This window comes from Nansenia antarctica (assembly GCF_963989245.1).
Source record: "Nansenia antarctica genome assembly, chromosome: 1".
Taxonomy (NCBI): Eukaryota; Metazoa; Chordata; class Actinopteri; order Argentiniformes; family Microstomatidae; genus Nansenia; species Nansenia antarctica.
The window spans coordinates 5309577-5336338 of record NC_137674.1 but is presented as its reverse complement, the minus strand read 5'-3'; the positions used below and the strand labels follow the sequence as shown (position 1 = coordinate 5336338).

Sequence of the window (26762 nt, the reverse complement as noted above, 5' to 3'; positions counted from 1 at the left end):
CTCTGAGGTCAGGAGGAGCCCAGGACCTGGCAGATAACCCCTTTCATCTCAGACAGCCGAGACAGCAGGGCCACAGCAGGGCCAGAGGCGGAAGATCACAGGACTATCTAAGTGTTTCTGTCCAGTCAGACAAAGCAGTCTGATGAGACTGCCACAGGGGTGCATTTTGAACATCAGCATGTCAAAGAAAATGCTAATGATCATCTGAGATCATAATTATATGTATAACTGGCAGCTTTGGTGAATGGTGTGCATACTAACCGACTGTGAAGGCACAGACACAAAAGGACAGCAAGAGGCATTCTTTTCCCCCTTAAACTTTATTAGTTAATCTCGTTATCGTTTAGCAAAGCAAACACCAAAGTATGAAGGCATCTTTTCATAGTAATTCATCCGAGTATGGCACCACTGAAAGGAATTATGATTTGTAACATCATCGGAAAAAGAAATTCAAAATTCTTTTTGCTTAATTTCTCAAACTAAAAAGACAGAAAGTAACCACAGATCAGCCATTACCTTAGGTACTAACAATTTAAATTCATCAGCAAGCAATACACAACCAAGAATATGCACTTTACCACCTTTGTCTATTTGTGATCATAAAGTTTGATGTGAAATAAGGCAGATTATTTTGATACGATTACAGACAATCTTGTTGAAATACAAGAAAACGAGAATATAGGACTATAATGCCTGGTTAATGTTGGTGAAGTTTAAAGCGATTCTTTCTGGCATGCATTGGTAAACAGCAAAACATAAAAATCAATCTGTTAAGAGACGCACACATCCTCTAGAAGTCTGTGTGGGAGTTGATGAACAGTTTCCTTTTTAATGAGTTTGGCGGCAGATACAGCTGCTCTGAAGATCAGACACAAAAGTGCTCTTTAGAGAGATGAAAGCGGGGCCGGGAGATGTAGTCATTTTGAAGTACATTGCCACACAAATCTTGGTCTGTGTGGGTGTCAAGGTATTAGCTGACATGACTAAGCATTGGAGCTAAAACAGCAACAATAAATGTGACAAGAAGGCATGCCCAAACTCCTGTGATGTACAGTGCTTGTACCTCCTTAATGTCAACCATTTCCCTTCAAAGACCATTCGTACATTACAATCTGAAGAGGCATATGAATGCTGGAAGCTGTCATGTTTTCGGCTGTTAGAAATAATGACAGGCATTATTTGACACAACACTATTTCTGTTGTGAGCTTCTTACTAAAAGGGAATGGTAAACCCTACGCATTTCCTGACCTGTAGTGTGAATGTCTGCAGTCTGTGGTGGAGTTGTTCTGTCGGCATGGTGTTATGGTAACTACAGTCAATGCCCCCCGCAGAGTCTGGGTAACACGAAATAGATGGTCATCACATCTCCTAAAGGTGCTCAACTGGCACTGTGGCTAGTAAGAATGGCTGATGAATCTGACAGATAGTGAGGTATCTCATCCATTTGATATGTTCAAGTCCTTGATTATGGGTTTGTTTCCATACATAACGTAATTGGTTGATAATGAATTTCATAACATTCAAATTATTTCATAATAAATCAAGTAGAAAGTAAAATTCGGGAATGAGCTTGTTAATGGTGTCTGACTCTTTTTCTTCCCTCGCCAGGGTCAGAGGTCAGGCTTGGCTGACTGCAGTGGTGGGCCTTCTTCACACAGGTTACTGGCTGTCCAATGAGGTTGATTGTCCTTCCCTCTGCTGGTCTACAGGTTCTGGATGAAACATAGAAGTGGTTGGTGTAAGGGTGCAGAGTGACAACATAGCTACAGTTATTGTTCAGTTATTGTTATTATACTATCCAGACCTTACTCAAATCTTGCTACTAGTTCACAACCGTTTTTTATTTTTTTTGTCTTTCCTGAGCCTCAAAACGATCCAACATGAGACTTAGTTACCATCCTAGACATTTGCATAATTGAATTTAATAATTTACATACTCAAATTCTGTGTGTGTAACTTGAATCATTGAGTCATTTCTCATTCACATCAATGCAAGATGTACTGGAATGTCAGAGTTATGCACACTGATCTTGAGTTAAGATTTCCACCTCAATAAATACATTCAAATGACATGCAGAATGTTAACACGCCAGGTCACAATGGAGACCTGAAAATGACAACAATGCAGTATCCCCATCAAATATGATTTATCAGCGTTATTTTTAACCCTACGGTCTGTGACGGTTCCAAGTTAAGATAATATGCATTCCACGTTTGATTTATTAAATGACTGATAGTTTGGTTTGTAGGTAATTCATCACACTCAATCTCCAAAAGCGCGCTGACACGTTTATACCAAAATATCAGGGTCATTTCTGAGCGTCTGAGATGAGGAGAAAGGATTTAGAAATGCACAGTTGTCCCGAAGAACAGATAAAACTCACTGCTGCCTACCCCTACAGAGAGAGAGAGATGAAGAGAGACAGGGAAGAGTGGGTGTGTGCCTTTGGAGAGATGAAAAGAGGGAGAGAGAGAGGGAGGGTGAAACTAAATACCAAAGGATTCTAGCCCAGTCTGGAGAGCTGAGGGTTCTCAGACTGAAGTGAATTTTAATTCAGCAGCTGTGGCCATTAATCCATGATCCAGCTGCAGATAAATGGAGATGACTGAGGGTCTGTGTGAGATGGTGTGTGTGTGTGTGTGTGTGTGTGTGTGTGTGTGTGTGTGTGTGTGTGAGTGTGATCCTTCACCCTCCTTACCTTTGGACTGAGTGCTGTCGGTTTGAGTTAAATCAGATCCTTGCGAGTCCTTGCCCTGAGCTTCCATTTTCACTAGACAAGAGAGAAGGAGAGTAGATGACAATCACAGCTTTGGGGTGCGATGCTGTTGGGCAGAACCATGTTCAGACGGAGGGGCTAGAGTCCCTGTCACTGTCAGACTGGTGTCAGCCAACCCCACTCTCTATTCCCCACCACCTCTTAACCAAAAGAAAGTTGGTTCACCTCCTACAGCTATCAACTGTTCCACTAACATAAGCTGGCATAGGAGGCATGCACTCGGTGACACTAAAGGCTGATTCATGCACGGAGGTGGAGTTGAAGTATTTCAGTAGTGGAAGAAGATTCGGGGCAAGTTTGTGCAAATAAAAAGAAATGTGTATGTGAACCTGTGAAAACAAAGAGAAATGGAATGGTGAAAATCAAACAAAGCCCACCTTCGTTGTTACGCTCTCCTGGCTGTAAGTATTCATAAAGCACCAGGAGACAAACTATCCTGCGGTAACTACAGGCAGCCTTTGTTTACTAGCTAGTTAGCCTTGTTTGACACGAAAAGAGCCGTGATGGGGTCATGGATCACCGTGAACACCGTGCTATAAAATACAGTACAACCATTGATTCTCACCTTCACAGCTGCTGGTGCAACTCTCATTCCCTGCAGATTGACAAGAGAACACACACACACACACACACAAACATAAACAGTTAAAACAATCATCAAAATTTATGTCTTTTTGCATAAAATACCAATTCATTTGTCATTTGATATATTATACATTACATATAGTACATAAACATATTGATATATGTTTATTTTCAGTTGCTAATTGAGTCATTGCCTGGAGTGGTCTGTGTTTTTAACAACTCTGTCGTCCATGTAAATGAATCGAGTGGTGTGAAATCATCTGATCATTCCCACCTCTCCAGTCAGTCACCAAGTTACAGTCAATAAAGCGACAACAACAACAACACCAACTCCAAGTAACCCCCACCATTCCAGGAAATAAAACACAACTTCAAACTCTGGGCCTCACATTTACATTTACATCAGGCGACGGATGGTACTTAGCGCATCAAAGTCGCTCATGCCTGGAAATTCAATGCCTTCCTAAAGAGTCCTACTTCAAAAAGGAACAAAACAAATGCGAGGAGAGGGAGAGATGCATGCAAAATTAATTACAGACTGCCTTCGGTCTCAGGCAGCATGAAAACCCCCTCCCTCCCTCCCCCATCTCCTCCCATCCTCCCCGTACCTCTCACATAGCTCTCTGTCTCGCTCACTCCCAAAACAAAACTCTCTGCCTCCCTCTCTCACCAGCCCCCCTCCTCCAAACAAACCGCGCCATAAAAATAACTAGCCTCCCCAGGCAGCCTGACAATGATGCAAACAAAAACTCCTTAGCAGCGATGGAAGAAAGTGTGATTCAAAATGGTTCCCTTGTACTGTTCATTTATATCAACAAACTGTTTCTCAGACAGACATTGTATCTAGTAAAGAAATGCAGGGCCATCCTTGTCTGCATCCTCATGCATACCTTCTTATTGGAGGCTATTAGCTATTAAAATGAGGGTTCCCTGGATTCTGAGATAGTTCAATCATCACACACATTGATTCCTATAGCAATTTCAAACTGTGGGGCTGAGGGTAATGGGCGTTGGAGAGGACATGCATTACAATGCATTACAAACATAAAACTGTTTTCATCTGCGGCAAAAGCCTTTGGGAATGGGATTTCTCTCTCCGGCACTGTCAGGGTGGAGCAGCAAGGACAGGAGTAGGACTAGGCAACGGTTCCGTTTCACCACAGCCTTGTCTCGCGGTCACACAGCCTTGTCTCGCGGTCACACAGCCTTGTCTCGTGCTCACACAGCCTTGTCTCACGGTCACACAGCCTTGTCTCGCGGTCACACAGCCTTGTCTCGCGGTCACACAGCCTTGTCTCGCGGTCACACAGCCTTGTCTCGCGGTCACACAGCCTTGTCTCGCGGTCACACAGCCTTGTCTCGCGGTCACACAGCCTTGTCTCGCGGTCACACAGCCTTGTCTCACGGTCACACAGCCTTGTCTCACGCTCACACAGTCTTGTCTCGTGGTCACACGGCCTTGTCTCACGGTCACACAGCCTTGTCTCGCGGTCACACAGCCTTGTCTCGTGGTCACACAGCCTTGTCTCGCGGTCACACAGCCTTGTCTCGTGGTCACACAGCCTTGTCTCACGGTCACACAGCCTTGTCTCACGGTCACACAGCCTTGTCTCGCGGTCACACAGCCTTGTCTCGCGGTCACACAGCCTTGTCTCGTGGTCACACAGCCTTGTCTCACGGTCACACAGCCTTGTCTCGCGGTCACACAGCCTTGTCTCGCGGTCACACAGCCTTGTCTTGTGGTCACACAGCCTTGTCTCGTGGTCACACAGCCTTGTCTCGCGGTCACACAGCCTTGTCTCGCGGTCACACAGCCTGGTCTCGCAGTCACACATTCTTGTCTCGCGGTCACACAGCCTTGTCTCGCGGTCACACAGCCTTGTCTCGTGGTCACACAGCCTTGTCTCACGGTCACACAGCCTTGTCTCGCGGTCACACAGCCTTGTCTCGCGGTCACACAGCCTTGTCTCGCGGTCACACAGCCTTGTCTCGCGGTCACACAGCCTTGTCTCACGGTCACACAGCCTTGTCTCGTGGTCACACAGCCTTGTCTCACGGTCACACAGCCTTGTCTCGTGGTCACACAGCCTTGTCTCACGGTCACACAGCCTTGTCTCGCTCTCACACAGCCTTGTCTCGCGGTCACACAGCCTTGTCTCACGGTCACACAGCCTTGTCTCGCGGTCACACAGCCTTGTCTCGCGGTCACACAGCCTTGTCTCGCGGTCACACAGCCTTGTCTCGCGGTCACACAGCCTTGTCTCGCGCTCACACAGCCTTGTCTCACGGTCACACAGCCTTGTCTCGCGGTCACACAGCCTTGTCTCGCGGTCACACAGCCTTGTCTCACGGTCACACAGCCTTGTCTCGCGGTCACACAGCCTTGTCTCGCGGTCACACAGCCTTGTCTCGCGGTCACACAGCCTTGTCTCGCGGTCACACAGCCTTGTCTCGCGGTCACACAGCCTTGTCTCACGGTCACACAGCCTTGTCTCGCGGTCACACAGCCTTGTCTCACGGTCACACAGCCTTGTCTCGCGGTCACACAGCCTTGTCTCGCGGTCACACAGCCTTGTCTCGCGGTCACACAGCCTTGTCTCGCGGTCACACAGCCTTGTCTCGCGGTCACACAGCCTTGTCTCGCGGTCACACAGCCTTGTCTCGCGGTCACACAGCCTTGTCTCGTGGTCACACAGCCTTGTCTCGCGGTCACACAGCCTTGTCTCGCGGTCACACAGCCTTGTCTCGCGGTCACACAGCCTTGTCTCACACGCTCACACAGCCTTGTCTCGCGGTCACACAGCCTTGTCTCGCGGTCACACAGCCTTGTCTCACGGTCACACAGCCTTGTCTCGTGGTCACACAGCCTTGTCTCGCTCTCACACAGCCTTGTATCGCGGTCACACAGCCTTGTCTCGCTCTCACACAGCCTTGTCTGGCGGTCACACAGCCTTGTCTCGCGGTCACACAGCCTTGTCTCACACAGCCTTGTCTCTCGGTCACACAGCCTTGTCTCACGGTCACACAGCCTTGTCTCACGGTCACACAGCCTTGTCTCACGGTCACACAGCCTTGTCTCACGCTCACACAGCCTTGTCTCGCGGTCACACAGCCTTGTCTCGCGGTCACACAGCCTTGTCTCGCGGTCACACAGCCTTGTCTCGCGGTCACACAGCCTTGTCTCGCGGTCACACAGCCTTGTCTCACGGTCACACAGCCTTGTCTCGCGGTCACACAGCCTTGTCTCACGGTCACACAGCCTTGTCTCGCGGTCACACAGCCTTGTCTCGCGGTCACACAGCCTTGTCTCGCGGTCACACAGCCTTGTCTCGCGGTCACACAGCCTTGTCTCGCGGTCACACAGCCTTGTCTCGCGGTCACACAGCCTTGTCTCGCGGTCACACAGCCTTGTCTCGTGGTCACACAGCCTTGTCTCGCGGTCACACAGCCTTGTCTCGCGGTCACACAGCCTTGTCTCGCGGTCACACAGCCTTGTCTCACACGCTCACACAGCCTTGTCTCGCGGTCACACAGCCTTGTCTCGCGGTCACACAGCCTTGTCTCACGGTCACACAGCCTTGTCTCGTGGTCACACAGCCTTGTCTCGCTCTCACACAGCCTTGTCTCGCGGTCACACAGCCTTGTCTCGCTCTCACACAGCCTTGTCTGGCGGTCACACAGCCTTGTCTCGCGGTCACACAGCCTTGTCTCACACAGCCTTGTCTCACGGTCACACAGCCTTGTCTCACACAGCCTTGTCTCGTGGTCACACAGCCTTGTCTCGCGGTCACACAGCCTTGTCTCGCAGTCACACAGCCTTGTCTCGCAGTCACACAGCCTTGTCTCGCGGTCACACAGCCTTGTCTCGCGGTCACACAGCCTTGTCTCGCGGTCACACAGCCTTGTCTCACGGTCACACAGCCTTGTCTCGTGCTTCACACAGCCTTGTCTCGCAGTCACACAGCCTTGTCTCGCGGTCACACAGCCTTGTCTCGCAGTCACACAGCCTTGTCTCGCAGTCACACAGCCTTGTCTCGCGGTCACACAGCCTTGTCTCGCGGTCACACAGCCTTGTCTCGCGGTCACACAGCCTTGTCTCGCGGTCACACAGCCTTGTCTCACGGTCACACAGCCTTGTCTCGTGCTTCACACAGCCTTGTCTCGCAGTCACACAGCCTTGTCTCGCGGTCACACAGCCTTGTCTCGCGGTCACACAGCCTTGTCTCGCAGTCACACAGCCTTGTCTCACGGTCACACAGCCTTGTCTCGTGGTCACACAGCCTTGTCTCACGGTCACACAGCCTTGTCTCGTGGTCACACAGCCTTGTCTCACGGTCACACAGCCTTGTCTCGCGGTCACACAGCCTTGTCTCGCGGTCACACAGCCTTGTCTCGCGGTCACACAGCCTTGTCTCGCGCTCACACAGCCTTGTCTCGTGGTCACACAGCCTTGTCTCGTGGTCACACAGCCTTGTCTCGCGGTCACACAGCCTTGTCTCGCGGTCACACAGCCTTGTCTCGCGGTCACACAGCCTTGTCTCGCGGTCACACAGCCTTGTCTCGCGGTCACACAGCCTTGTCTCGCGGTCACACAGCCTTGTCTCGCGGTCACACAGCCTTGTCTCGCGGTCACACAGCCTTGTCTCGCGGTCACACAGCCTTGTCTCGCGGTCACACAGCCTTGTCTCACAGTCACACAGCCTTGTCTCGCGGTCACACAGCCTTGTCTCACGGTCACACAGCCTTGTCTCACGCTCAGACAGCCTTGTCTCACGGTCACACAGCCTTGTCTCGCGGTCACACAGCCTTGTCTCACGGTCACACAGCCTTGTCTCGCGGTCACACAGCCTTGTCTCGCGGTCACACAGCCTTGTCTCGCGGTCACACAGCCTTGTCTCGCGGTCACACAGCCTTGTCTCGCGGTCACACAGCCTTGTCTCACGGTCACACAGCCTTGTCTCGCGGTCACACAGCCTTGTCTCGCGGTCACACAGCCTTGTCTCGCGGTCACACAGCCTTGTCTCGCGGTCACACAGCCTTGTCTCGCGGTCACACAGCCTTGTCTCACGGTCACACAGCCTTGTCTCACGGTCACACAGCCTTGTCTCACGGTCACACAGCCTCGTCTCGCGGTCACACAGCCTTGTCACACAGCCTTGTCTCGCGGTCACACAGCCTTGTCTCGTGGTCACACAGCCTTGTCTCGCGGTCACACAGCCTTGTCTCGCGGTCACACAGCCTTGTCTCGCGGTCACACAGCCTTGTCTCACGGTCACACAGCCTTGTCTCGCGGTCACACAGCCTTGTCTCACGGTCACACAGACTTGTCTCGCGGTCACACAGCCTTGTCTCGCGGTCACACAGCCTTGTCTCGCGGTCACACAGCCTTGTCTCGCGGTCACACAGCCTTGTCTCGCGCTCACACAGCCGTGTCTCGCGGTCACACAGCCTTGTCTCACGGTCACACAGCCTTGTCTCGCGGTCACACAGCCTTGTCTCGCGGTCACACAGCCTTGTCTCGTGGTCACACAGCCTTGTCTCGCGGTCACACAGCCTTGTCTCACGGTCACACAGCCTTGTCTCGTGGTCACACAGCCTTGTCTCGCGGTCACACAGCCTTGTCTCGCGGTCACACAGCCTTGTCTCGCGGTCACACAGCCTTGTCTCGCGGTCACACAGCCTTGTCTCGTGGTCACACAGCCTTGTATTACAGCATGGGCTGTTGTGTATAGCAGCACGACTCCCTCCATGTCTGCCTTTGAAACGAGCCAGCTTTTAGGGTCTCTCTGTAGTAGCAGCAGCAGCAGCAGCAGCAGCTCATGGTAGCCCTGGCCTCATTCCATATGCCTCGATCTCTCACTTCTCTCCTCCCAGGTAATAACATCAGAGCCAAGGAGCTGCAGTGCCACTTTCTCCTCCTAATAACCATCACTGATCAAAACACAACACAACCCAAAAGCTCGGAATTTAATTTGATTGAACCACCTCCCCCCCCCCCTCACTGGAAGCGCCAGACTAGGCTGTCTCTCGCACCAATTCCGCTCCTGTGTGCTAACAGTAGATGGGCTATCATTTACAGGTGAGCGTGCTTTGGATACAAACACATAAACAACACGACGAGAGGGAGAAAAACAGGCCTCTGTCAAGATTCTGGAGAGGGGAGGAGAGGCTCGGTCCATAGAGAGCTCTTAGGAGGAGAGACAAGGAGAGGGAAACAACACACTGAATTGGCAGTTACCTCGAACACAGAATCAATCCTCAACCGCCAGGAGGGAAGTCATTCCCAACATAACCACAGTGGATAGGTTGGCACAGAAGTTGATAGTTATATATATATATAACTAACTAACTAACTATATATAACTATCAACCTCTGTGCCAACCTATCCAACCTATCCACTATTAATCATATTACCAAGATATATACATAGGCCTATTCGAACTACAGCCATTAGACGGAAGTCAGGTTACGATTCCACTACAGAACCTCCACTAGCAAACACATATCAGGACGGCTGAGCGGTCTAAGGTGCTGGGTTCAGGTTGCAATCACCTCTGCATATGTAAATAGTATGTGAACCCGTTGGATTTGTTTTGCATTAATTGGTTATCCGGTAGGATACCTTGATAAACTTGGGAATTCATTTTCCCCTCATTCATGGCAGCAAAGCAGCCCCGAATCATGATGCTCCCTCCACCGTACTTCACTTTTGGGATGATGTTTTCATGTTGGTATGCAGTGCCCTTTTTACGCCATACGTAGTGCTGCGTGTTCTTCCCGAACAATTCAACCTTAGTTTCGTCAGTCCACCAAACATTTTCCCAGTAGTACTGTGGAGTGTCAATGTGCTCTTTGGCAAACTTAAGGAGCGCAGCAATGTTTTTTTTGGCAAGCAGCAGCTTCCTCCGTGGTGTCCTGCCATGGACATCATGCCGGTTCAATGTTTTACGTATGGTCGACTCATGAACAGAGATGTTAGCCAGTTCCAATGATTCCTTCAAGCCCTTTTCACCTCATTGAGCATTCTGCGTTGTGCCTTTGGAGTCATCTTGGCTGGCCACCCACTGAGAGTGGCCACAGTACTAAATCGTCTCCATTTATAGACTATTTGTCTAACTGTGGACTGATGAATATCTAAACTCTTTGAGATTACTTTGTAACCCTTTCCAGCTTTATGCAAATCAACAATTATTGATCGTAGGTCTTCTGAGAGGCATGGCTCACATCAGCAGATGCTTCTTGTGAATAGCAAACTCAAAATGTTTGAGTGTTTCTTATGAGTCAAAGTATCTCTAACCCACACCTCCAATCTCATTTCATTGATTGGACTCCAGGTTTGCTAATCCTGTCTCCAATTAGCTTTTGTAGAAGTCATTAGCCTAGGGGTTCACATATTTTTTCCAACCTACACTGTGAATGTTTAAAATAAACAAACACAATTTGTTTTAACTAATAACACACAAATTATTGTATTGTTCTTGTCCATTTTGAATACATAATTTAAAGTTGAGTTAAAACACATTGTGTTTGTTCATTATTGTAATTTAGATGAAGATTAGACCAATTTAAGACAAATGTATACATATTAATACTGTAGTGGAAGATATCTTAATTTCAAATGAAGTAGCTGCCATCTTGTTGTGATATTTTAGTTAATCCCACCCCTTTATCACTTTGACTGGTTTCTTGAAAACAAAACATGCCCTTCAACACCAAAGCATCCTCTGAGCAGATCGATAAACAAGCTTACTTTGCTGACAATTCAGCGTAGTTAGTGATTGTAAAACTGTTGTTTGTTATATCGAGTGGGTACTTCAAAACGTAAATTTGAATGTTATGAAAAAAAAAACTATTTTTAGGTTTTTCAGGGTTTCGGGGTTGGCAGATGGTTGCATCTTTCACCAGCACCCGTCACCATTTACTATGTATAAATGAAGTTTCACTATGTGAAGTTTCACTACTTGGTATTCTTTAGTCACCCTAGAGACCTTCCGAAAGCACTGGAAACAACCTGGGGGGGGGGGGAGAGAGAGGGAGAGGGAGAGAAAGAGAGAGATAGAGAGAGAGGGAGAGGAGCGAGGGTGAGAGGGAGGGAGGGAGGGAGAAAGAGGCAAGGCAAGACAGGAAGAGAGGGGAAAGTTGGCAGATATCATATTCATATATCCTGTATCATATTCATATATGCTATATCATATTCATATATACTTTATCCTTTATCATATATCAAATGTATATATAATATATAATACACACTACAGTATATCATATTCATATTCGTATATGATATTCATATATAATATATAATATATCATATAGCCTATCATATATCATATTCATATGCAGACAAGCAGAAAATTACATTCTCCACCATCCATTCATTTAAGAGACAGGTGATAGTTAGGCTTTAGTTGGTCAGCATTAATTTACTGCATCACATAATGTTTAACCAGGTCTAACAGTTCCATTAGCAGACAATGACTGGCATAGAGATACAGCAGAGACACAGGCTAATCAACGACAGCAGCTTTCACTATAACACCCTTCTGGAATAATGCACCCTTTCCCCCTGCTAGGAACACTCTATGTGACACTAATGATCATATTTCAAGCCTGCAAACTGCGACACTTTAAATGAATGTGCAATAACACTATGTGCAATATGACAACCCTAGTCGTTTTATCTGTACAGTATAGTATAGTGGATAGTGTACATAGCCTTTATTTATGTAAACCAGCTCCTTTCCCTTCTTGTCTTTTTTTAGTTTTTTTTCTTTCCTAGCACCAGGGGAGCCACCCCTCCCAAATTTCGTTGTTTGGTACCTGTACTATAGCAATGACAATAAAGACCATTCATTCATTCATTCATTCATTCATTCATAATAAAACCAGCTTCTACAGTAGTTATCCTTGAATCTGTGGTTGTCGGTTGTCTAGGTTTCTGTTAGCTTATACAGGAAACAGGCCTTTGGGGCCACATACAACCATGGGAAGCCTGGTTGCTTAATGTTCTGGAAACAGAGAAAGCGAAGCCTTTTTGTCCCACAGTCATCTCTCAGCACCTGGATGTCATGCTGGCTTTTTATTCCACCACTCTTTTGATAAGGGGAAACAAAAATCAATGGGGGGGGGGGGGGGGAGTGTGTCCTGTGGACATGCCGTGCGGTGTCAGCGCCTCAGGAGAATTCCCTCCGCTCACTTGATCTCAAACCATGGCCTCTGCATTCCTGCCTCTGTCTCAGCCACAGAAGAAGACCTGGGCCAGTGATCCCAGCCAGATCACACAGGTGGCCAGTTGCTAACACCCAAACAATGGTCCAGACCCCCAACCTATCACGCCCTCTCTGTCTACTTGATTTAATTTAAACACAGTCACCTTGACGGATCAGTTTCAGGCCCCCCCCCCCGGTCAATGGTAAAGGCAGAGTTGGCGTTAGTGCATGCACTCCTGCTGCCAATCGACTACCACTCTCACCAACACCAAATATATCCGAAGTTTAAAACAGCAGCTGTTGAATGAGGAAATCGTGAGGAAATCTCTTTACCACTGGCAATAACCATTTCCTCCCCCACTTGAGTTGATGGAGTGTCTGGTAAAATGTCTTTGGCCCCGCTGCGTTTCGGCGGCAGATAGAGGAACTGCTTGCTCGACAGCACTTCATCATCAGAAAAATAAGATAAGACGGAAAAAAAACAGAGCCAGAGCAATGTCAGGGTCAATGCCAGTGTCTTCAGAAATCCCGGGCTTCCTCTCCAGCAGGTGAGGGCAGAATTCATTTTGGAGTGGTGGAGAATGACTGCTGGGTGGTCTTACAGGGCTGTAAAGTGGTAATTACTATCCAGGCCATGTATGTTAAATAAGTATCAAAGAGCCTTTTATTGAACAGTGCATCCAGTAAAAGCCTTGAGCCTCGTATCCCTATTGCAGAGATAATTACAGACATCGCCCCACTCATTCAAAACAAGAACGGGCGGACCCTTAACAAGTAGTGCAGCCTGACCAAAAGAACTAATGAGCTGGTAAATTTGGAAAAGCAAGCCATTTTCATATGTAAATGTTCAACTTTGTAGTGCTGCTGTGGAAATAGCTGAGCTGAATGAGCTGCCACACTTAAAAAAACGGGGGGGGATAAAGCATTTCGGTGGGGTAACACTTGATAGCGTCTGGTGTTTTCATTGCTGTGAGATGGTACACTGTCTCACAATCTAAGCCAATTAAAGAGCACTGAGCTGTGACCTGCCCGGTGGGGGAACAGGGGGGGCCAGGCTGTTCAGTAAACGCTGTGACCGCCTCTCCGGCCCGCCTTCATGTGAGAAAGCCAAGAGCCCTCATCAATATTCTGCCTTTATTCCTCCGAAGAAAGGAGGGGGAGATTGCGGACACTAAGTGGCATTGTGTTCCTCTGTGGATTTGTGTAACCTTGCAAAGGCGGCTCTGGCAGGGCTGGCAGTGGGCCGGAGCAGGATCCTCCACACGGGCTGAAAGGGCCCAAGCTCATTACACAGACCTGGGACATGCTTGACAAGATGAGAAAACACAAAGTACCCTGAATGGGTGAAAAGAGAACAGGAGACCATCTGGTCTGGGGGGTTCGCCGCGACACGGCGAGAGTGAAGACGATTAGAGGGCGAGAGGGAGAGGGAGCAGAGAGCGTTCAGGACACACGGGTCAAGAAACCGCATCGGGTAAAAAAAAAATGACCACACGGCAAACTTAGGATAAAACAGACGGCTGAGAGAAGAGCCTTGTTAAACCGGTGTTATTCCTACTCCATTGTCTCTCTCCTTTCTCTCTCTCTCTCTCTCTCTCTCTCTCTCTCTCTCTCTCTCTCTCTCTCTCTCTCTCTCTCTCTCTCTCTCACTCACTCACCCTCTCTGCACCCACAAAATTGTATGAGAGGTCTGGAGAAGAACAGAACAGGAGAAAAGCGTGAAAGACAGAAAAGAGAGATGAAAGACTTAACAGCCGAAAGAACTCGAGCTGATTAAGTGAAGAAGAAGAAGAAGAGAGGGAGACAACACAGAAATAGACTTGCAAGAGGAAAATGTAAAAGAGGCCTCCCCCTGTGTGACCTACATACCAGCTAAACCTGCTGTCAGCGGTGGCCTGGGCCTCTCTCATCACTTAGTGAATTACTTTACATAATCTTTGGGCTCTCCCTGTGCTTTGAGTGGGACTACGGCGTGGAGGCTGCCTGCCTGCTGCCTCTCTCTCTGATGCCTCTGTTAGAGCGTCTTGGCAGGAACAGGTGCCAGGGCAGCTCAGTAAACCTAATGCTACGAGAGCTCGATAACCCCTCATTACATGGAAAATGCCTATAGGACTCGCTGCCATGTTGACATGAAAAGCCCGAGACATGAAATGCTTGTGCACCTCAAGGAGAAACCACTTTTCGATACTTCTAACTTGTAGTCATGATTTGATGCTTCGACGAAAGAGATTGCGGATTGGAACGGTCAGGTTTGATTGAAGTGCTGGTCTAGATCCAGATGAAAAAGAGAACCCCCCTTGGTAGAGCAGCTGTCTATCGTCTAAAGGTCACGAGAGCAGGGTGATGATGAGAGTGTGCAGTATTGATTGTCTGCCCTGGCCCACTGTGTGGATGGGTACAGTACATTGCCACTCCTTATCGGTCAAGCTGAGAGACTGACACTTGAGTCTTACCATCAACATCCATGGTGTCCTGTGATTTCCCAGTGTCCTTAGAGTCTCCGTCCTCTGCAACGAGAGAGAGGAGCAGATAAATAGTCATTCACGGGCCATCATAACACCTGACGTGCCTCGAAGCCCTGAACAACAGAGACAGGTCTACTGAAATAGATTGCATAAGGCACCTTGCTGAGAGGAACACAAACAAAACAACTGAAATTGCATCATATCAATACACGTTTGTTTATAGTGACGGGGAGAGAACACTGTTTTGAACCCAATTTTATAAACTGTTTTCTTGCATTGTTCGTAACTAGCTGAAGTGCTTGCGTTTCTCTCTGACAAGATGACCAAACATGTACAACCAGCTGATGATTAGTAGACATCAGTTTAACTGCATGTGAGAGGAATTTGTTTTTGTGTGAGAGAACCTGAAAACTATTTTCTTCCGGGATTATCAAACACTCAAGGTGCGTCACGTCGCTGCTGTCTGACAAATTACAGCTCCACTCTCAGGTGATTCCTTCTGCATTTTTCCAAGCCAATATGAGGGGAGGAGATGGGATGAGGGAGCTGATCAAAAGAAGATCTTCAAAGCAGCAGACAGAAAGCATGTTCCCTGTTGCCTATTAGTGGAACCTCTCTGCCTTTGATGCAGGGATGTGGGCCACAGGTGACCAGATAATGGACATTGTGTACAATGGTGGTGTATTCTCTCACTCAAACCACATGACCAAAGCATCTTTGAAGTTCTCTGTTTCTCATCAGACGGTGGAGAGTGCAGCATGAAGGAATCTTCCTATCATACTGGGGAATGGTCACGATGAATAGGGCTGTGATAGGATGGAGTATCACTAAAAATGACTTGCTATTACTAGCATAGAAATGGATATGAATAGATACTTTGATACTTTGGTGTGTGATAGAGATATGTGATGCAGTTCTAAGATGGATTCTATGAATAAAGTTGAACAACCCCTGGACCGAAAAGCTGGCCCTCCCTCGTTATGTGTATCTAGTATTGTGCCAACTGTGAAACAGGAGCCTAGTTTATAACCAATGACATGGTATCATCAGGCAAAGACGGGGTCCAAAGCCAAATGTTACTTTAACTGTTAACATAACACAGGCTGAATTTGCATGGTTGAAGATCTGTGGCAAGTCTCCTAATAGCACTCACCCACAATGCCACAGCAGGGATGTGATTGGTTTAACCACTGTTGCTGGATTTACCTATCAGCAGTACACCAGCAGCCTAATGTTGTAGACTCTGGCAAGCACCTCTCCAGAGGTACACCGTCTTATACCAACTGTTGATCATGTGCTTAGGGCTTGTAACACATCTCCGAAATGACAACTCAAATGCTAATTAAGGAAATATTCTGACCTCTTCTGCCATTCCTCTGTGGAAATGCTTCAACAGGGAACATACTTCAACAGAGAGACAACTACCCAGACAATGCATTCTGGGAGAAATCATTCGAGGAGAAAACAAAACGACACAATAAAAAGACAATTCACGCTCTTTGATTTGTAATAAATGGATCCTTCAGAAGCTCCACATCCTGTCTCTGTTGTTGTAATATAAAAGGCTGAACTTTCTGTGACAGGCTTTTTGTGCATTCACATCGCCGAGAGCAAGTCTGCTAAGTTTCCAGAGATGGCTTTAATGGAGGGCTGTTTGTTCCAACAAAGACCGATGCGAGAGCGATACAATCGATATCAACTTCCGATAAAAACCAACAACCAAGAGGAATGACATCAACAGCATGACGACTGTCAGAAGGGAGTAGGAGGCATCTCTATTGTTAATGTATTTTTCTATCTTTGATGGAGCTACATGACAAGCATGTGGTTGTCAGGCACTCCCGGTGAGCTGTGAACGACTATGGCACAACTACAGTAAAGCAGCTCTGCATTCAATACTTAACACATGCCCAACCAAGGGGGAAAAAAAACCATTTTGGAAATAGAAACTGAATTCAACCCACAAAACCATTCCAATTAGAGTACATAATAGTTTTAATTGAGATGTCACATGGTAAGGTTAGTGTTAAATGTGAAGCTTGTAGCATCGCACTGGATCCAATGAGCAAAAATAACACTGCCAAAGCAAAGACTATCTTCACTGGCTCCCTTACAAGGTTAGAGGAGATGGATATACACTCACTGAACACTTTATTAGGAACACTATGCTAATACGGGATAGGGCCTCCCTTTGCTCTCAAAACAGCCTCAATTCTTTGCGGCATTGATTCCACAAGATGTTGGGAACATTCCTTTGAAAGTCTGGTCCATGATGACATGATTGCATCACACAATTCTTGCAGATTTCTCAGGTGCAATTTACATTTTTGAATCTCCCGTTCTACCACATCCCAAGGCTATTGGATTTAGATCCGGTGATTGGGAAGGACCACAGAAGAACACTGAACTCATTTTCCTGTTCATGAAACCAGTTTGAGATGCCTTTCGCTTTGTGACATGGTGCATTATCATGCTGGAAGTAGCCATTAGAAGATGGGTACATTGTGGTCATGAAGGGATGCACATGGTCAGCAACAATACTCAAATAGTCTGTGGCATTCAAGCGATGATTGGTTGGTATTAACAGGCCAAAAGTGTGCCAAGAAAACATTCCCCACACCATTCGGTGACTGTGATTCCTCTTTTCTAGAGGGAGTGTGTTTTGTTAGTCTTGTGTTTGAATCACTTTAAACTTACTTTCTACACTGCTAATTTGCTTTAGCAGTGAGCTCCTCTTTGGAAGATGTCGTTGCAGATTCATTTTACATTTTTTGCTGGAAACTCTACTTGATGGCTTGTGTGTAGAGTCCATGGAAGGATTAGAGGGATTTGCACTTATGGAGAGGATGTGGAGGTCTGGAATGAGAAGTTTTGCTTCCATTGTTAAGGTTAAAGTGCTTTCACTTTTTACATTTTTGCATTTTAGCTCATTTTAAGTGTGTCATAGAAAAGAGCCTGAATACTGTGTATAATGTACATGAGGCATTTCTGTATTTTAATTGTAATAAATGTACAGAAAAAAAAATGTTTTCACTTTGTCATTCTCGGGTATTGTGTGGATTGATGGCAAATTATTTCAATGTAATCCATCTTAAACTGAGTCTATAGCAGTGAAGGGGTCTGAATACTTTCCGAAGGCACTGTATACAATATGAGAGATAAATTGTTGCTAGGCAACGAAGAGAGTAACAGCAACTGAAAAGAGCTTCCAACTGAAATGACCTACAGTATATATTAAACAAGTCTTACCTTAAGTTCAGTTAAAACAAAACAAAAAGTCAATGCAATAGAAAAAACCCATGATCAAGCTGGGCAATGTTAACGAGAGACTGATTTAGCTGACTGAGTTGTTGCTAACAAACTAGCAAGACATCAAGCTGTCATGGTTTCCATAGCAACGCACTTGCAAGAGTTGCTACAAAGAGACTTACTCAAAGATTGTTTACCCACTGGGGAAGCTAGACACCTGGAAATAACAAGGACCCTGAAGGACGTCACACTAGACCACAGACCGCACAGATCCCACAGGAGCAACAGAGAGGAAAGCGCTACAGAGAGTCGTGAGATCGGCCCAGAAGATCATCGGCGCCCCCCTCCCCTCTCTGGAAGAGCTGTACAACACACGCTGCCTCAGGAAGGCCTCCAAGATCTCCAGAGACCCATCACACCCTGGGAACGAACACTTTGTTCGGCTGCCCTCGGGCAGGCGGTTCAGGACCATGTCCGCAAGGACAAATAGACTGAAGCTCAGCTTCTACCCTAGGGCCATTCAGGCCCTGAACACAGCAAAGACCTAGGTTCTAGGCCCTGGACAATCTAGACAATTTGATGGCAGCTACTAGATTGTAATCAAGTGCAATACTGAAACACAACTGTGAACATTTCAAACCTGCAAACTGCGACACTTTAAATTAATGTGCAATAATACTATGTGCAATATGACAACCCTCGGGTACATAAGGTTCAGAGATAGGAAATGTTAGGATATTCAAGCATAGCATAGAGTACAGCACACTGTTTTATTTGTATAGTATAGTATAGTGGATAGTGTATATAGCCTTTATTTATGTAAAGCAGCTCTTTTTCCCTTCTTGTTTTTAGTATTTTTTTTCCTAGCACCAGGGGAGCCCCCCCTCCCAAATTTCGTTGTATGGTACCTGTACTATATCAATGACAATAAAGACCATTCATTCATTCATTCATTCATTCATTCATTCATTCATTCATTCATTCATTCATTCATTCAGAGAGACAAGCACCTCACACAGACCAACACCTGGAACACCCAGAGGACCTGCTGCACCCAGAGAACACCCAGCTACACCCAGAGGACAGCCTGCTTCATCTAGAGGACATCATGCTACACTCAGAGGACACCTGCTACACCCAGAGGACACTCTGATACACACAGAGGACACACGGCTGCACCAAACAGACACTAGACTGCACCAAATGGACACCCTGCTGCAGCCTAGGCCAGGCCCACCCCCCCCCCCGCCCCCCCGCCGCCAGCCCCATACCACACTTGTGCAGGCTGTGAGCAGAGCAAGCCCAAACCCTACACCTGGCAGAGCCCCACCCTATGACCTGAGCATACACCAGATGCTCAGTGAGCTCTACACAATCATGGTCCAGACCTAAAACCACTGGAATAAGAAATCTGTCCCGCCAACTATAGAGAGCTGGTAGTACCATCCACCAAGCTAACAGGGATCAAACAGGGAAGAGACTCGGGAGGTATGCTAATATAGTACAAATCAGTACTAACTCACTCCATTATGCTAATCAAAACAGGAGCTTTTTACATAAAATAAATTAGGATCTTACCTAAACCAAGAAAAATATCCTCCTGTGTGCTACAAACATCCCCCCAATTGAATCCCCATATTCAATAAGGACGACATGTTCTCCATCCTAGAGGAGTCAATTAACCATTTCCAGGCCCGTGGTCACATTGTAGTCTGTGGAGACCTCAACGCCAGGACAGGTGAAACGTTCAAACAGTTTAGTAAAGAAAAAAAGGGACCAACATGCTAAAAACCAGCTAGGCTTACATTCTATTGAGGAAATCCATGCAAACAAACACATTCTGGGAAAAATGGAACACTCTAAACAAACGAATACATGAGGATCTACCCATCCAAAATGGAAATATATGGGTAAATCACTCCAATCTCTTTGGTCCAATAGAGAAAAATAAAGAGCAAAGAACCCATTTCCCTCTATGGTTGCGAGGTCTGGGGTCTATTTGCCAAACAAGATTTTACAAAATGGGACAAACACCAAATTGAGACTCTGCATACAGAGTTCTGCTAATCCATTCTCCATATCCAAACAAACACCAAAGAACGCACGCAGAGCAGAATTAGGACGATACCCACTAATTATACAAATTCAAAAAAGAGCATTTAAATTGTATAACCACCTAAAAGAAAGTGACCCTGACACGGTCCACAACAAAGCCCTTACCTACAGAGAGACTCTAGGGAGATGCCCCCTCAGCCAGCTGGCTCTGGGACTCTCACAGTCACAAGCAGAGCCACCTATTAGACTCAACCAAATTATAAGAAAACAAAAAGAAAATTACCTGACACATAGGCAAGAATCAACCAAAAACCAGAGCAAATTGGAATGCTATTTGGCCCTAAACAGAGAATACACAATGGCATAATACCTGAGTACTGTGACAGATCCAAGACTAAGGAAATCCTTGACTATGTACAGACTCAATGAACACAACCTGGCCATCGAGAAAGGCCGCCACAGACAGACTGTGCACCCACTGCACACAAAATGAGGTGGAAACAGAGCTGCACTTTTATTTTTATTTATTTTTATTTATTTGTTTTTCAGATTTTATCCCTTTTTCACCCAATTTGGTATCCAATTGAACCCAACCTAGCATCCAATTATCCCCTGCCTATTGCGTAGGATCCGCCGCCCGACCCCGTAGCCGGCAGCCCCAGAGGAGGCCGCCAGGCAGACTAGCTGACTGGCTCCTCGAGCCCGACACCGTTATTCCGGCACCCAGGGGGCGGTGTTGCGCGACGGATCCTTGTCCGGAAATAGTCCTATACCGCCCTCGGGAGCGGCCCTCAATATGCCGCTCCCTGTGTGCCCTGGCCATATCCGGGTCTGGCGAGACCGGGATTCGATCCCAGTCCCCGGTGGGCAGCTTGCACTAGTGGCTAGTGCTTAGACCGCTACGCCACCGCGGGGCTACAGAGCTGCACTTTTTAACCACCTGCCAGCTTTACAAAGAAGACACATACTTCCCACTGATCACAAACACCCAAAAATACTTTAAAGACATGACTAATGACAAAACAACTGCCATATCTGCTGGGTGAAGTAAAACAATGTGAAAACACAGCAGCAAGATTTGTTAAAGGTTGTCTAACGGGATAAAACCACCATAAGACTGTAAATAAGTAATAATTTCTTCATTCTAGTATATCTTTAATTGTATGTATGTAAAGCACATTGAATTTCCCCTGTTGTATGAAATGTATGCTATATAAATAAACTTGCCTTATGTACATTACATCCTTTTAGTTTTTTGTTTTCATCATGTAAACGTATGTTTCCCATGCGCCAATAAAGTCCTTTAAAATGGAAAATTGAGAGAGAAAGACAAAGCAGCGGAGGTGCAAACCAACTGTTGGTGTAATGGTACCTTCCTCCTCTGCCTTACTGAGAACGCCTGCTGTGTTAGCCTGCATTTCTCCCTCTCATCTCTCTTTGTCTGCCTTGTGAATTCTCCCCAACCTGTCTTTTGTATGCCATTACAGACCGTCCCCCACTAGCCTGCTCCCTCCCAGCCATAATCAGGTAGTGTCCACTCCTGTAAAGTATCCTCCGTGTCAGTCCCACACACAATAGGACCTGCTCTCGTACTGCAATCAGCCTCCAGCAGTTCGACGGCACAGGGGAGGAAATCATCCGAAACAACTTTCAATGGTGTGCTTGGGATTCTAGCACCCTACCTACCTAGACAGTTTGAGAAGTTGTTTGCTTGCGATATTTAGGTGACCTTCTAAAGACCCCATATTCTTCTCGAGAAAACCAGCACAGACAGGCTGCATAATGGACAAAACTAGCCCATAATGATGTACAGTGCTGTAGACAGTGGTGCATCGATTTGAATTGTCTATAAGGTATAAACCATTGTTTGAATAAATTCAGCAAGTGTATGTCAGTAAGTGTGTGTGTGTGTGTGTGTGTGTGTGTGTGTGTGTGTGTCGTCAGGAATTCTAAGGGAAAGTTCCTTAACATTTGATGGCGAGGAATGATGAGTTGCAGTCTCATTAACTCAGTGACAGACATTAAATCTGACCTATGGAGCTGAGACACTAGATATCGACTACTGTAGGAGAACCACACTGCATGAAGGAAAAACTATTTCTGCTTGCAACTCAGATTTATTTATTTGTTGCTTAAGGCTAAAGTGAGCCTTATTTTAATTTATGGGTGTTCCACAAGCTTACTCATCATTGCACTCTTACAAACTTATCAGAACACGGCACACTTATATTCTATAAGTTACTCCAGAAAAAAATAACAAAATAACATTTCCATGTACTGAACTCTTAGGATTTAGAGATGTATTGTAACTGGCAGACTGTTTGGCCCACATACTGTATAACCACACAGATAAGACAGATAGATATAAACCACAATGTAGCTTCATACTGTATATCACAAATAGACCAGATCTATGAACCAGAACCAGGGATAGGACAGACACACAGCCTATCACTGTCACTGTCATTTGGATGTGTGTGAAAGAATTCAAGCTCACACAAGTACAGTATATATAACAGACAAACACACTCACTCACACTCACTCACACTCACTCACTCACTCACTCACTCACACACACTCACACTCACACTCTCTCACACACACACACACACACACACACACACACACACACACACACACACACACACACACACACACACACCCACACTCACACTCACACTCACTCACTCAATATATATATATATATTGTTTGTTTGCCAAATGGATGGTATTGAACGTACCTTTCTTTGAGTCCTCCTCAAGCTCCGAGCTTGTCTGTGTCTGCTCTCTCTCTGTTACAATGAGAACAATAGAGTAAAATACTCTTAGTTTAAACAGGGCTTGAACGATCGACATGCAACACATTCTGTATTAACAAAGCAAATTCACATTCTTCATTCTTCAAAATGTTAATTCATTATACATTCCCCCCCGTCATTACTGGCCTTATTTCAACCCTCCTTTCAATATATGCGGGGTTGAAACTGCATGGCCGGCAGCCAGTATGATTACAGTTATCATTTTTAATAATGAAGCTAGCGCTGAGTCATTTCGACTTCCCCTGTGAATAGCGGTGGATGGCTGTGTCGGAGAGAGAGACTGTGAGTTATCAGTCTCAGACAGGAGCGGGCCAGGCCACGCTCCAGGCCCCACTCCCTACGGTATGTAATCTGTCAACCATCAAGGCTGACACCTGTGTTTCCTGTCTGACACTCAAGCACTACGCAGCAGCAGCTACTGATAAACCCTGGAGAGAGATCCACTGCTGCCAGACTCTCTCTCAGACACCATCAACAAGAAGCTAGAGGGTCGAGGGGGTAGAGCCGTTCTAATGATGGAAACCCACCAGCCTATATAGCGTGTGTGTATGTGGGGGGACATCACTCCAGTTCAGAGCAAATGACCATACCGTATCAAGGAAGGAGAGATCGTTTTTTCCGAAAACAAAATCAGTTCGGAGCACTCTCTCGACCTCGATGAAGTCGAGAGAGTGAGTCAGACTGCTGAGGTTTTTTTTTGCGGAGGCCCCTCCAGAGAATGCACTTAATCAAAGACAAAGTGAATCCTGGCTAAGTTGAGGGAGAGAAGAAGAGAGTTCTCGTGGTATACAGTAACCTCAGTAAGACTTGAAGGCCACGTTGATAGGGAGATGTTTCAGTGTTGTCAAGTCACGTTACACGGTAGGTAGAGACATCTCACCTGCAGCGTGCTCTGGGTTCCCTGCCTCCTCCTTACGTTCTCTCTCTGCTGCAGGTTGCTCATCTTCTACTTACAAAAAGAGAGAGCATTCGATAGCATTCAAATCATCCCTATTTCCGGGTACAAGTCTTTTTTCTGAATTGTACTACGTATACTGCGTTATTCACTGAGACACATTTCAGCATTGTATATTTGCATTCGTGACATAACCGGACGTGTTCAGTTCCAGTTCTGGGTACAGTTTGTACCCTGTGAATGTTTGCAGCGGTAATGAATCCCCTCAAGAGGCGAGAGAGTATGGCTCTCCATGTCAGCCTCCCTTTTGTGTGCTGACCCAGACTGCATGACCAGGTGTGTCTGTGCTCTGCTCGGGGCTTCTTGTGACAGCCCACCGTTGCATGACAACTCTTGAGCCACAGCAGCACATTTGCCACGACTTACGCCTTGTTCCCACCTGATTCACGCGTGGTTATGAGAGGTATAAAGTATGCTCGTCTTACTCTCTACTACAGCCTATATTTTCTGGATTACGGTTTTCTTTATGTCCAATTTAATTTTTCATATTTTCTGTTCACTACAGGGGAATTGATTCACGCTGATGGAAGCTGCGTGGGTGAGCATGCGTCCTACAGTACATTTTGGAACTGGTGTTTTGTATCGTACACTGCTGTTCATGAAATAATCCTTTCTTCTGAGTGGTTTCCCTGGTTTCAATCTACCTTTGAAAATTCAAATTCATATCCAGCTTATGGCCGTGGCATAGAGGTAAATGTGTTGCCGTACAGAGGCCTTGGTGGCGAACCCATCATTGTAACTGTGTTCTCACACCATGATCATGATCATTAATGTTCTTTATGGAGAGAGTGTGATCATGTGTCCAATCAGCTTCCTGTATGAGCACCCTGTCCTAAAACCTAGTGATGGATGACTCGTACAAACCACATGTTTGTAAACTGCAATTTTACTGCAGTGGAGCAGCTGTTTGTGAGTAACATCTTTTCATTTTCATCTCTCTCCCCCTGTCTTTCTTCCTCCCCTTTCCCTCCCACTCTCTCCCCCCTCCCTTTCTCTCTCTCTGTCTCTCTCTCTGTCTCTCTCTCTGTCTCTCTCTCTCTCTCGCTCTGTCTCTCTCTCTCTCTCTCTCTCTCTATCTCTGTCTCTCTCTCTCTCTGTCTCTCTCTCTCTCTCTCTCTCTCTCTCTCTCTATCTATCTCTGTCTCTTTCTCCTTTTCTCTCTGTCTGTCTCTCTCTCTCTCTCTCTGTCTCTTTCTCCTTTTCTCTCTGTCTGTCTCTCTCTCTCTATCTCTGTCTCTTTCTCCTTTTCTCTCTGTCTCTCTCTCTCTCTCTCTCTCTCTCTCTCCCTGTCTCTCTCTCTCTCTCTCTCTCTCTCTCTCTCTCTCTCTCTCCGCCCATCTTTCTCCTTTTCTCTCTGTCTCTCTCTCTCTCTCCGCCCATCTCTCTCCCCCTCTCTCTCTCTGTATGCTCTCTGTGATGGGGACCCATCTGTGTGGTAGCAGCTCACACCTGCATCTGCTCTGCGCTGGGTTATACTGTATGGCTATTCAAAGTGAAAAACCCATCAATTCTGTCACCCACTTACTCACAGACATACACTGCCGGTTTAGAAAAAGCTAAACAAAGGCCTCACTACTATCCAGCGCTGGTTGACTCTTACATAGACGGCCTGGATCATAACACTGATTACTCATCAGACGCCTGTACAATAGACCTATCGCTAAGCCACGCCCCCTTTGAAATGGCGGGAGTTCAGATTTCTGATTTCTTTTTTTTTTAAAGATGACAAGAATATTTTGTCTAGAAGCTTTTCACCATAAGATATTAGCGAGTTGTTTGTCCGAGTTTTCTGCCTGTAGTGACTTTTGCTGTGATATGATTGGACAGTTTCTATTTTGGGGCGTGGCTTAGCGATATGCGTGAGCGGGCTTTTCCTCCCAGGCGAAGGCCGTGGTTACCTGTAGTGGGACCGTTGCCGTGGTTACCTGTAGTGGGACCGTTGTCATTCACTTCCCCCTCTTCGTTAGCCTCCTCGGGGTCTGAACTGTGAGTGTCTGGCAAAAGACAGGCATTCATTTATTTGAGTCAGTTTTTAAATAAATGAATATTTAAAAAAAAATGCTTTTAAGGCACACATCGAAGGACACTGATAAAAAAGTGAAAACAAAACAAGAGATGTGAAAAGACTAGACTATGATTCAACCTGACACATCTTTCCGTGGCGAGCAAGGCCAGGCTATATTAGTATTGATATGGTTCATTCATAGTCACAGGTGAATAGTTCTCGTGCTGTTCTATTTCTACCAAGGTTGAATCTAAATTGTGTTGTCTGCCTGGAAGTAATGCTCTTTGGTGGAGGGTATTGGACCTGTGGCTCCGCATACACTCATCCATGTTATTACACTTGCATGTGGCAGTACATGTGCATGTATGCGCGCCGCACACACAGATCATCCAACTCCTGCACTTTCAGCTAAATTAGGCTGCAGGTGCTGCTTTAAACAGTGGGTCTAACTTGTCGGGAAAAAAAAAACCCTCCATCTTTTGCTTGTCCCTCTTGAGAAAGTAATTACATATCTCAAGTCTTGGCTGGCATCCCAAAGCTACATTTCCTTGAACTGCGTAACATATCTACAAAATGAATGCTTGAAGAGGCTGAAGGCTGTATCTGTCAAATCTGTCTCTGTTAATGGGAATGGATTTGA

General features: G+C 46.4%; 1 protein-coding gene across 4 annotated transcripts in view; it reads right to left on the bottom strand.

Moving 5' to 3' along the window:
- Positions 1 to 313: 313 nt before the first annotated feature.
- The window catches only part of macrod2 (mono-ADP ribosylhydrolase 2), a 540574-nt gene continuing 514125 nt past the window's right edge, over positions 314 to 26762 (bottom strand). For 2 of the 4 annotated variants that reach the window (XM_080536433.1, XM_080536436.1), the window contains 7 exons: positions 26016 to 26111; positions 24043 to 24108; positions 23085 to 23135; positions 15027 to 15080; positions 3344 to 3373; positions 2701 to 2772; positions 314 to 1713 (listed from right to left, as the gene is read on the bottom strand). In XM_080536433.1, coding sequence (XP_080392559.1) covers positions 1661 to 1713; positions 2701 to 2772; positions 3344 to 3373; positions 15027 to 15080; positions 23085 to 23135; positions 24043 to 24108; positions 26016 to 26111 — 422 coding nt within the window. In that variant the 3' untranslated portion in view covers positions 314 to 1660. The remainder of the gene's footprint in view (positions 1714 to 2700; positions 2773 to 3343; positions 3374 to 15026; positions 15081 to 23084; positions 23136 to 24042; positions 24109 to 26015; positions 26112 to 26762) is intronic. The other 2 variants (XM_080536434.1, XM_080536435.1) reach the window with 2 other exon arrangements.